This window comes from Scomber japonicus, chromosome 4 (genome assembly GCF_027409825.1).
Source record: "Scomber japonicus isolate fScoJap1 chromosome 4, fScoJap1.pri, whole genome shotgun sequence".
Lineage (NCBI taxonomy): Eukaryota > Metazoa > Chordata > Actinopteri > Scombriformes > Scombridae > Scomber > Scomber japonicus.
This window is the reverse complement of record NC_070581.1, coordinates 22,639,156-22,651,961: the sequence shown is the minus strand read 5'-3', so window position 1 is coordinate 22,651,961 and position 12,806 is coordinate 22,639,156. Positions and strand designations below refer to the sequence as shown.

At 42.7% G+C, this 12,806-nt stretch overlaps 1 protein-coding gene across 1 annotated transcript in view; it reads left to right on the top strand.

Moving 5' to 3' along the window:
* LOC128356803 (protein bicaudal D homolog 2-like) overlaps positions 1-12,538 on the top strand; it is a 44,884-nt gene extending 32,346 nt beyond the window's left edge. Inside the window, exons 8-10 of the mRNA XM_053316933.1 lie at positions 69-617; positions 1,148-1,299; positions 6,566-12,538. Of these exons, the coding sequence (XP_053172908.1) occupies positions 69-617; positions 1,148-1,299; positions 6,566-6,920 (1,056 nt within the window). The 3' untranslated portion in view covers positions 6,921-12,538. The remainder of the gene's footprint in view (positions 1-68; positions 618-1,147; positions 1,300-6,565) is intronic.
* The last annotated feature ends 268 nt before the right edge of the window (positions 12,539-12,806 follow it).

Here is a 12,806-nt window from a genome sequence, read left to right as displayed (position 1 = left end):
TGACTTCCTGTTGTTCTCTTGACACTACAAAAAGTGGTTAATTAATGCATTTCTTTCTGTGTCTTCAGGTGAGCGATGTGGCTGGTGAGTCGCAGGGTAGTCTGAGTGTGGCACAGGATGAGCTTGTCACCTTCAGTGAAGAACTGGCCACCCTCTACAACCACGTCTGCATGTGCAACAACGAGACTCCCAACCGTGTCATGCTCGACTTCTACAAAGAGGGTAAAGGGGGTCGCAGCAGCCCGGAGGGTCGTGGCCGCCGCTCCCCAATCTTGCTCACCAAAGGCCTCTTCCCTGAGCCTGGTAAGACCGACCTAAGCGACGGAGCCCCATCACCAGTCTCCTCCCTGCCTTCTCCTGTGTCTGACCACCGCCGTGAGCCCATGAACATCTACAATCTGGTGGCTATCATCAGAGACCAGATCAAGCACCTGCAGCTTGCTGTGGACCGCACCACAGAGCTGTCGCGCCAGAGGGTGGCCTCTCTTGAGCTCGGCACTGTGGCCGACAAGGACAAGGAAGCCTGCATGGAGGAGATCCTCAAACTTAAATCCCTCCTCAGCACCAAGAGGGAACAGATTGCAACTCTGAGGACTGTCCTCAAAGCCAACAAGCAGGTCAGTAGATTGATTTGATCCCAAACATTTGTCAGTTTTGCTTGAAAGACAGAAACAGAAGACAAGGGTGTCAGCTATTTCAAGTCTATTCAGCTGTTGGAGCAAATGCATTGCAGACAAGATCTATAAGCAACACTGTGTTGGAGACAGCAGCCTTATGGTGTCAGCTGCCCATAGTATCTGTGTGGTTAGGATGGGGGAACAGCCCTGCAAAGCACAAACAACCATAACCCAGAGTGTGTATACAGTTGCTCTGGTAGCCCTTTAAAGTATGTGTGTGGTTCCTGAGTGACCATTATATCACAGACATGAAAGTTCCTCATAAACCACACACCTTTTGATTTTAAACCAGCAACAAATAATAGAAGCTAACAAGGACAACTGGGCTACCTTAATGACTTACATGTGACTTACATGAAAAAGTAGGTCATATGGTCCTTGTTAGGAGAGGTAGACTTGTTGCAACAGGAAATACACCCCCAGCGCCTTCCAGCTGCTCTGACCCTTTTGTTCTTCTTATCTACCCACAGACAGCTGAAGTTGCTCTGGCCAATCTGAAGAGCAAGTATGAGAACGAGAAGGCCATGGTGACCGAGACCATGATGAAACTGAGGAATGAGCTCAAAGCCCTGAAGGAAGATGCTGCCACCTTTTCCTCCCTCAGAGCTATGTTCGCCACACGGTAAGGAATGGTGGACATCCCTGAAAAATAGGTTTCCTTCATCCTGCCTTACAAGACAAATGCACAAGCATTTATCTCACATCCCATTCCAACCTCATAAATAGACAAATCTTCTTTGTTTGCCCACATTTTTTTGGCATATATCCTAAACCATGCAGATATGCTGTGCTACTGTAGATAACGAAACAGCAGCAACACAGCAGACTTTGTGTTATTCTTAAATATACTGCATATATGGCATACAGAGACCACACATAATACCAAGATTACCAGGTAAGCTAAAGATAAGGTGATTGTTGTAATATAATCCATATTTATCATGTTGGCTGTGTCTCTGTGGTGTTATTGTAACATGACATATTTAAGGAGGATGTTGATTGTGTTCTGAGATTCATGGCGAGGAAGGGATACTGCTATCATTGACTATATAGAACAGAAGGTAGATAATCTGGGTATCATTTAAATATGTCACTTAAATTGTGTTTTCGACCAGTGTGTGTGTGTGTGTGGATCGGATGGGCAGACACTCGCTAATCTTTTCTGATTCCAAAGAGAAGCCGGTCAAAGGTTCTGTGCATAATCCCACCTCAGCTTGGTCTGGATTACACATACACCCCTCCACACATACAGTTGTAGACTAAGTGCTCACACACTCTTTGTTTATTTGTTTGTTTATATTCGTGTGTGTCTCCATGGCTGTATTTGTTTGAAAAGGGTAAGAAGATGGATGATGAATTTTTAGATACAATTTAAACGATTCTACGGGGGTTGCACAACTCACTTGGTGAGTTTTTTGGTTCTCTGTGTATTTTTTTTTCAAAATGTTGGTGCCCACTTGTCCCATAAATATCAGCTCTTACCCAGATGGCTGTGCTGAGATGCTGAGAGAGTCTTTCCTTCTGTGTTTAAGACTCCTCCGCAATCTGCAGCAAAGCTCAAGCTGTGCAAAGGGAAAAAGATGAGGAGGAGGAGGAGGAGGAGGAGGAGGAGGAGGAGGGGGAGAGACACAGTATTATAGAACGAAGGTTACAGAGGCCCCAGGGAATGTGTGGGCAACTCAGCACCCCTCATCTTACCCATACAGCAATTCAATACCTGTCTCTGAAGTGAAGTGCGCATGCTGAAGTAATTCCATATACCTGCAGTGTCTAATCAATTAGTAACAGGAGGAAAACTCCTCTGTCTGCAAATAAGAGAGTCGCTGTTTGGCGCTCCGCAGAGCCAGATGGCCAGAGGATGTTGGTGTAATGCTAAACTATGAGGACCAAAGGCAACCAAGACTGGTAGAGAACCAGATCTCCTGCTCCTAGTAGGGACTTTTTTTTTTGCTCCCTCAGCGCCCATCACTTGTTACAACATTGCAAAAAAGGTGTGAGATCATATTTGCTGTGAAGAAGCAGAGCCATTGTGAAGTGTCTGTTTCCTTTAGACTCTTTTGCTAGAGAGGCTTAAGATATTGCAAACACCTTACAGCTTGCTTTATAGTCTCAGCATCAACTCGTGTTTTTCTCCTTGTGGGCAAAGTCCCTCCCCTGATGATGATGACGACGATGTTCTTAAGGCTCCAGTCCCAGTAGCCTGTCAGAATTCTGGTGCCTATGCATGAATTACCTTCTGTTTATGGGGATTCACGTATTGGTATGTAAATTCTGTCCTATACGGCGCGAAGTTGGGTCAGGGGACTCTTTGAGAAGCTGGGGTACTCGCCTGACCGAGGTTTCCCACACTCCCTCCCTTTGTGTCCCCCCAGTCCCCCCTTCCATCCTTCCTCACAGCCAAACACCCGGTTTCCTAGTCATCTGGAAAAGAAAGGGAGGAAGGGGCAGGCTTTCAGTTAAAGCCCACTACAGGAGCCTAATTTGACAGTCTCTTTTTTTTTCATGGTAATCACCACTCTCACAAAGTCCGTAAAGGTGGATTTTTGAGACGCTGAAAACCCCTTAGATACAAATGTGTGGTCTTTGACAAAAGGGTTAGAAAGATGGAGTGAAGCTGAAAGAATGTGTATGTTTTCCTGTGTGAGTCTTTGTGTGATCTCATGCCGCGGTCTGTGCCTCTCATATAGATTAGAGTTACTTGAGATTTTCAAAGTGTGGGAATTTCATGGGAGACAGAGCTGAATGTTTTTCAAGTTTCTGTGTGTGATGGTGTGTGTGCGCCTCTCCAGCTGCAGTCTCCGGTGTCATGTTAATGGTAAAGTCCTGCCCCTAACATTCCTAAGATATACATGCCTCAACATGCTCTCAGCACCAGCTCTCCTTGTGATTAACAGTCAAACCATTAACCCAAGTCACATTTTCTGCACAAACATACACCCTCAATCATCCTGCTGTTCTGTTGTTAGTTGTATTCTCTCTCCATCATTCATTCTTACCTCCTCTCTGCGCTTTCTGTGTTATCTATCAGACCATGACCAATCAAGCTCCAGACAACACAACAGCTGAGGAGTGTGTGTGTGTGTGTGTGTGTGTGTGTGTGTGTGTGTGTGTGTGTGTGTGTGTGTGTGTGTGTTGTGTGTGTGTGTGTGTGTGTGTGTGTGTGTGTGTGTGTGTGTGTGTGTGTGTGTGTGTGTGTGTGTGTGTGTGTGTGTGTGTGTGTGTGTGTGTGTGTGTGTGTGTGTGTATTATTGATCCTGAACCATGTCTACATGAATGTTTCCATACTTGAGATATCCCTATGTGGCCTATAGCGATTGTAAATCATCACAGCAAGATGCAGATAAAGTGCCTGCTTGTCAAAGTTGTGAATATTGTGACAGTTCATCCTCAAAAGGCCAGCCGCCGCCGCCTCCCGCCCCCCCCCTCAACCATTGTGCCACCACACCCCATCAGCAGGCCAAAAGGGCTCCTATTGTATCCCCCCAGTCCCTAGAATAGACTCCTCTGTTTTTTTCCCGGGAAAAAAACACACGCCCTCTCTCACCCCCCATGCAAGAGTGACTGAACCAGCCCCCCCTTTACCGGGTCATCCCCCCATCTCATACTGGGTTTAATGAAGCAGCACTGATCCCTATTGTCTGGGTGTGTGGCCCACTGGGAATCAAACTGCATACACAAGAGGGGAGGGCATGGTTTATGTTTGTATGGTGGTCTGGCAAGGCCAGAGTTCACATGGAGCACAACCACGTGCAGCACCACACACAGCAAAAACATCTGTTTATACTGATACATTTGGTCTCAGATTCAGCCTTCAAGGCTTATTTTTCTTAAACATAAAAATAATTTCAAAGTGAAACCATTCAACTTGTTCCTAGTGCAGATTTAATTTCTAATATTCTTATAAAAATGTCTTGTAGCAACAGTGGACTTATATCAAAAACATTTAAAACAAGTTTATTTTGATTTAAAACAACTCAAAGATATATTTTTGAATATAAGAATGTATGTCTGTGATAAAGTTTTATCTCCGTTTAAGCAGCCACTAACCACGACCAAAGAGTAACATTTGATTTCTCATGTCTACTGGGAAATCGACAGTTACAGCTTGCAGACATTTGAATACAATGGTTGAAAAACATGATGACATAAAATACATTTCTACCTTGTTTTGGTTTTCTATATAATTGTCACAACAGGTTAAGGCGTCCAAAATGAAAAAAATACCTTAATACCAGGCAGAGAAAAAGGTGCAGGGTGAGGCTACCTACCAGTTAGATTATGTCAGTGACAGTCTTAGCATCGTTGGAAGATAAGACGATACAGACGACTATAGCCTACCCCTCCTTCCACAGAGGTGTGTCACTCATTACGGAAGAATGCCACACAGGTTGCTTTGTCAGCAACACAGAAAGTAACGATGAGTAAGATGGGGATCTAGAAAGTGACTGATGCAGATAGACAGATGGGGAGAGCAGCAAGGAAGAAATGGAGGGGGAAAAAGCTTTGGAGGAGAAATAAGAGCCAGGAGAGAGGACATGACTGAAAGAGAACTGAATGAGGAAGCAAGGCGATGAAAGGGGGGCTGGGAAGGGTCAGAAAAAGAGAAAAACATGAAAGGTGAGCACAGAGACAGCAGATGGAGAGTGAAGATATGCAACTCCTGCATCAAAATCCCCTTGGATGACCCAGTTTTAATACCTGTCCAGCTGTACACACACACACACACACACACACACACACACACACACTTGCAAGGGCAGACAGAGACAGGTGATAATGCCGCAGTGCAGCACCCAAGTGATATGGAGCGGTTGGTAGGCAGCTGTCTTTCTGTCATTTTGCACACGGATGGGAAATGAAGAGGATGGATAGAAGTGATATTGTCTCACTTCTACTGGAAAAGTGAAGATTAGGTGTGAACAGCCACAGCTCGAAGTGATCAGATACATTCGTCTCTTCCACATCTTAATTTTTTCTCTTCTTCAACACCCTTTCACAGTCTGTTCCTCAGGTGACGCAAAAAGGATCTACTCATTGACCCCTAGGTTAATGCGTTCATCCTTTGTGTATGTGTTCTATTCTTAACTTCCACACATACACTCCTCATGATATTCAAGAAGCTATAAGCTTAGCTCATACTGTATATCTCACCTTTTCATGAATGTTTATCGTAGCATGTAGCAGCAGCCATATAAACCCAAACCCAGATGAATTTCCATATAATTTTTGAAAATGTTTGAAGAATTGTTGAGAAATGTCACAGTTAGAAAGTGAATCATGTGTAGAAGTTGGTCTCGAGATGTTACTTTTCTCATTTCTGAGGGAGGGAAGGCTGAAAAGTTTTATTATGTTGCAATACTTTGTTAAGACATTTATTATCGACTGATGGCTGCTGTACACAGTTCATTGTTGTGAAATATCTTGAAATATCTGTTCAAGTGACTTCAGAAAACAAGTTGTGGTGTTAAGTTTGGTGGAGAGGACAGACATGGATGATGAAATCAGAAGTTAATAATGCAGGAACTCTGCCAGTCTTATCAGATCTGCGCTGTGTGGCTCAATGGCTCCTCCTGGTGGTGGCAAACCACCACTGTGTAACCAGGGGAAAGGTCATGGTGAAAGTGCTTCCCTTTCAGTGGTTTTAGTATCTGTGATTGTTGGTGTCAGCATCTTGAGCATGCAGCAAATATATTCAAGTGATTTATGAAGTTTGGTATATAATGTAAATATTATAAAAAGCCAAAGGTTTTTGGGATGAAATGAAATGTATTATTAGGACTGCCAGTGCCCCCTAGTGGTGTAAAAATATCCTGTTGATATTCTTCCGCTCCAGTTTATGGTGATCAAAAACCTGACTCCACAGTTTTCTCTCTCTGTCTTCTTTGCAGTTGTGATGAATACGTCACTCAGCTGGATGAAATGCAGAGGCAGCTGACTGCAGCAGAGGATGAGAAGAAGACCCTGAACTCCCTGCTGCGCATGGCTATCCAGCAGAAGCTGGCCCTGACACAGCGCCTGGAAGACCTGGAGTTCGACCATGAGCAGACGCGCCGAGGAGGCAGTACCGGCCGCGCCAAGACCCGCAGCAAGGCCGCCAGCAGCACCGCCAACAACCCCCACGTAAGTCAGAGTCTCACCTGCTCTGGCTCCAGCCGACCAGAGCTCAACAATGCCATGCCCAATGGCATCCTGGGAGGCCCCGGGGTCTTCTGCAGCGAGAAGTACAAGATCTACTGCGACTGAGGATAAGTCTGCAAGGAACTGCTGTGTACAGAGGGGAGGGGGCCTACGGGCCAAACCCTCCCTGCCTTAGTGTTAAGAGCCCCACTTGCTCGCTTAGCTCCCTGGCCAGCCTGCGCTCCTCTAGGGACTGCTGTGTGACTAACCGGCTGCTCGTGTGTGCTAGTGTAAACGCTTAGGGGAATGCAGATGTATGTACAGTGTGCACTAGACGTTTGGACTGTAGTAGACATATATGGCATGTGGATTATGGGGCCCCGGTTATTTTGGGGGTTTTGTGGATATTATGGAGTGTCTATTCTTTCCGCTGTCATGGTGCTGTACGTATGATGTAAAAGGTGGCAGCTTTTGTGCTCGTTTGTTCTGGCCCCCTAAGTGTATTGCCTGGTAACAGTAACACATTGTGGGGGTGGGGACTTGTAAAGAGGGTGTTGATCTGACAGTCATGTGACTTAATACAACATCCTCTGCTCCTCAGCTCGTCTGTCGGCATTGGTGCTCCTTTTAAAAAAAAAAGTCCCCTTCTCTCCTCTATGTCCTGCCCCCCACCTCCCGGCCCAGGACTGACCTGTGTCCAGCAGCCCACTGTCTAATCAGGTCACTCTGAAATGTTTACAAGAAGAAAATGGAACTAAATATGCAATCTCCCTCTGCTTTCTTGCTAGGGGAGCACAGAATGATTCTACGCAGAAATTCAAAAACTCATAATTGGGTTGGCTGATGGTTTCAAGATGGAAATGTTTGGGCAGAAAAGGAGCACCTGTGACCTCAGGTGTTTATTTCAGGATTATATTAAAGCTGTGATACTAGCACACCAATATATTAGGGTCTGTAGAATCGCATGGCTTTGCAGCTGAAACGCTTATGAGCTTTTTAAACTGTTTTTCTGTTGTCAGGTGTGTGGTACAAGACGGACTCATGTACTACAGGGCTCTACATTGTAAAAGAGTTATTTGGTGTCAGGTGAAATACAAGAGGGCTATTCAATGTGACCCGTTATGTTGGGATGGATTCTTTCAGAGCCATGTTATAAGAGAGAAAGGAAGTTTGAAAAATCAATCCCCACACCCAAATTAAGTGCACTTCAGCATAGGTGCCTCAGGTTCCTGCTTCTGTTAAAATGGATATAACGATTACTGTGAACAGAGATACAATATAGTTTTGATCAAAGATGATTTTTTAAAAATGGAGCAAATTCCAGAAGAGCACAAATCGAAAAAAGACACCTGCATCTGGATAAAAGATCTGCAAACAAAAACCAATCAACCACTTGGCAAAAAGTGCCTGGCAACCCAAACACTTGATATATTTATCTATCTGTTGATGTAAAGCCCTGTCCTTGTGTCTCAACTTGAGCTAACGCTTTTCTTTTCCTTCTCTCCCCTCGTCCTCTGTCTCCCACTCTCTATTTTCGGAAGATCACTCAGAGATCTCCAATAATCTTCTGTGTGGTTATGTGGCTGAAAACCCTTTTTCCTCATGTCTCTAATCTTTTTCTTGTCGCTCGGTCGCCACAACGACCTTCTCTCTTTTAGATTGTCAGCAGCTTGCTCCTCCAGCGTCACCACTCACCCTTTAAATAATGAGGACTTGTGGGGAAAATTGCCCTCTGAATATTTTTGTCAGGTAACGTCCTCACGTACGTTGTGTTCCCGATATTTGCCTGTGTGTATATCGCGGCGTTAAAGTGAAGGGCCCTCAAGTGTGTATCATGTTTTTTTTTTACTTTGCAAATGGAGGGTCATTCACTTCTTTTTATTTGTGTTTGGTGTGTGAGGACGAAGCGATGTACTGTTTTAGTAATCAAAATAGCTTTAACCCCTTTGCAAGCTAGCATTACGCAAATAGGAAAAAAATATAAGTGGGGCTTGTGTTTATTAATCCATGTACTGCTTGTGGATCATAGACACATTAGCTTTATGATGCTAAAAGCAGGGTTGATATGATGGATTCCTGCAAGATTTAACAAATTATGCGTTTTCTACTACTACTAAGCTATATATGAAATTCTATATTCTTAATATGATCATTTTCAGGTTGAAATCTTGCAGGATCCTACTTACAGTATTCATTCCTCTCCAATATGAAAAGAGGAAGCTTATTTGTTCCTCACAAAGTGGAACAACGTCAGCGGTCAACCCTGCTTGAGTGTGCATCCATAAGCCACAGCACACAGCATGGAGACAAAGCTATCGTACACATTAGGGAAAAAGAAGAAGAAGAAGAAAAAAAAACAAACCATCCTCCGTAGAGGTCAATCACTCTTACGTTTGAGATTTCACTTACAAGTGCGATATATTCTGTTTCTATCAGTTAGCGCTGATGGAGAAAAAGGTTTTGGGAGTAGAGAAGGGAGAACTACTCATATTGTAAACCAGCTCCTGAGAGACGAGATAAGAAAGCTAGACATGCTGGTGAAGAAAGCCAGATGTCCAGCGGAGAAATAAATCCCAGGGCTTTCCTACGGGAGAAACTCCTGGTCATTTTTGGAGGAAAACAAAAACAAAAAAGAAACACAAGACTGGTTGTTTCAATCAACCAGCGGACATTGATTCAAACTAGTCGAGCCCCTAACCCCTTCCCCTTGTACAGGCTTGGTGGAGTCACTGAGCAGTAGATAGACCCCAGGATGTGATTGTGATTAGAAAACCTTCTCACTGGATGGGCGGATCCCAACTTTGCTCCATCTAATTTGAAATCAATGTCTGGCTTATATGGTGTCATAACAGCATGCCACCTAAAAAAAAAAGCTCCTCCTACCTCTGCCTGCAGGCTCTTCCCACCTCACCTTTTAAGTTTTACAACATGTGATGCATCAAGTTTCTGATTTGTTGTAAGCCTGCATGTCACAAAACATAACCCATTTTTCATTAACTTGCATGTCATATGAGAAAGACCCATCTCCTCTGACCTGGCTGGTGGGATATGTCTTCAACTCTGTCCTAAGAATGAAAGCTCATGGTACTTGTGAGTCATTGGCTTCCTAATTGCACCCGCAGGGTAACTGATGGTGAATGTGCTTTCACATCAGCTCCTCAGAAACATATTGACAATGTCGATATGACAGAAACAGGACGTTCTTCCCTAATATTGGCTGCCTCTGGGCTCCTAACATCGGCTTCTGTCGCTTTGACTAACTACGGCCGCCGTCTGCTCTGTGTGTGTGGACTCCAGCTGCTGACTATGTTAACAGTCGCTCTAAATTGACAAATAATGCTATTGCTGATCATTTGTTTGTTTGTTTGTTTCTCCATTTTGCAGTAATTACAGTAGTTCTGCGAGGATGACGAAGTACCAACACAAGGTCCATTCTCACTGCTGATTGAGTTCGCCGAAAAAGAGTTTAGCACTCACTATAATCCATTTGGACTTGAAGACCAAAAAAAAAAAAAAAAAATGCTAAGAGAAAACACTGATTTCACTGATTGATATTCCATCAACTGTATTACTTCCTTCTTATTCCTTGATATGACGTCTATTGGAAATATACTTGGTCTCTATCTTTTTTGCGTGCTGCTACTAGAAGCCAATTTCTCACAAGTCCGATGAAACTGATTCAAACTGAACAGAGGTTGTGATTGGCTAATCTAACCCTCTAATGAGAAGTTGGGGGAGATGGGGTTGTTCCTAATGTAAATCAACAAGCTGTTTTGTCTGATTTCATCTTTTTTTTCTTTCTTTTTTTTCTTTTGTTTTAGTTTTATTTTTAATCTGTGCACTTTCATTATATAGGATTATAACAGAATATTATTAACCTCTAGGAATGCGTGGTAGTACTATGGTTTGTGAGTTATTCAGTATAAGCTGTAAGACCCTAGGATTTATACGTCCTACTGAATCGTCTGCGACTATTTACTCAAGTAAAGGCTCCACAAACCACAGACCTACTATTTTGACGTAATCCTCAAGATTTTATCCATCAAATAATCATTCTTAAATTGTTTTGTTACACCATATTTTTTGCTGTTGGTTTTCTTATATGTTTGTTCTACTGCCATGTTCTATACGAAAATCCAGGGTGATCAAATTCTGGGGTTTTTTCATGTATTTATTATTCCTAGGAATAGTTCAAAATAACACAATGAAACTTGACAACGCTCTGACTCAAATAGGTAAGTTGTGTTTTGGGAAAAATTGAGTGATATGATATATGCTTTTCCTAGCTTCTTACCGAGGGCGTTCCACTGAAACGGGATCACTGACTTTCCGAATTCTCTGCAAAGTGCAACAATTAAATTCCAAATTGGAATTGTTTCATTCTCTCTTCGTTTATCGTGCCAAATCTTGGTGCACCATTTAGGTTGAAAAGAATCAAGACTCTTGAAAGAAGACAAACCGTCGCTGAGAAAAGGTGTAGTTTGGGCCATGGCTCTCCACGCGAGCGCCGGGGTTTTGTTTTTTGGTTTGTTTAGTTCTTTGTTTCTGACCAGTAGTGCCTTTCATTGTTTCAAGGGAGAATCTTAGACTAGTATTTTATGTTTTCACTTTTTTTTTTATAGGTGAGGACTTTGGGTTCAAAATGACTGTGAGCAGCAATAAATGCAAAGGGAATTTCCCCCTTTCTGCATGAGTGAGATGATAGTTTTGAAAATTAGCTCAAGAAAACAAAAATTGCATTGAATTCTGCAGGTCAGTGATCCGCTCAATAAATTCAGGGGTATTAAGAAAAGGTTGTTTTTTTTATCAAACTTTGGGAACCAAAAGAAATCCCTTTGGCCTCCTGTTATTGAACAAAATGCTCCAAGCATCTGTAATGTGTTGGGGTAGATCAGTGTACTATTGGAAACATCTACGTATCTCTAGCTTTGTTTGGTGAAGGTAATGTGATATCAATAGTATTGTTGAAAAAAAAAATGTGCAGAGAGCGCATTTTGACTTTCTTTTATGTCCAATTTGAGTTTTGTTTGTTGTTTTCTTTTTCTTTTTTAATTTTTATTCTTAAATTTTTTTTTACATCATCTTTGAGCATTATGTTTTCAGGAAACAGAAAATTAAATTGGCATCAACAAGCTTGAATAGTGCCATTATAGCCAATGCTTGTTTGTTGAGGCGTTAAACTTACCAATATGGACAAGAAGCTAAAAAAAGAAAAGTGCAATTCTGATACTGTTTTACATTTTTAAAGAAAAGAGAAAGTTTTCTGTTTGCTGGAAGCCATAGCATTGTGATAATACAATTAGCTGTGCAAACTTTATATTGTCATATTGTGTTTCAGTATTGATCCATAATGAGAGTTTGATATCTTTATATGAAATAACGACTTCACCTGTATGTTGGTATTTATTTGAATGGTCATGCAGTACTGTATTCTTATCAATAATGTGCATTATGATTAGTGGCATATTGATTACAGCTAAATGTCATATGCATGTTTCTCGGTCATGGGACCTTTACACAGAATTGAAAACAAACACGTAAACTTTTGTCAGGGTGTTTAAAAAAAAAAAAAAAGACAGAAAAAGTGGGCCGGGGGGGGGGAATTAAAAGACAAGAGTTTAGTCTGATGTATTACTGCTGAACTAATCCTATGAAAGTGTTTTGTTTGTTTTCCAGTAGAGAGGTGGTCTATCTGTGTAAAGGTAGTCATACTGGCTAAAATCAATAAATGTGACTTAAGTTCCAAAGTGTTTGAGTGTTGTTATTTATAACTCCGCAACAGCAGAAAGAAGCCACATCAGCAGCAGGTGAAGGGTTAACCAGGGAAGTATGTGGTCAGCCCTGGTGTCTCTTCAGAGTGTTCCCAGCTGGAATCCAGGGGCAGGGGAACTTCCCAGCTGTCTGAGCAGCTCCAGGACATGATCACATTTCACACAATACACAAAACCACCTACCCCCCTCCATCTTGCTCAAACCTCCTTCTCCCTCCTCGCCTTTCTCCATTCCCCTTTT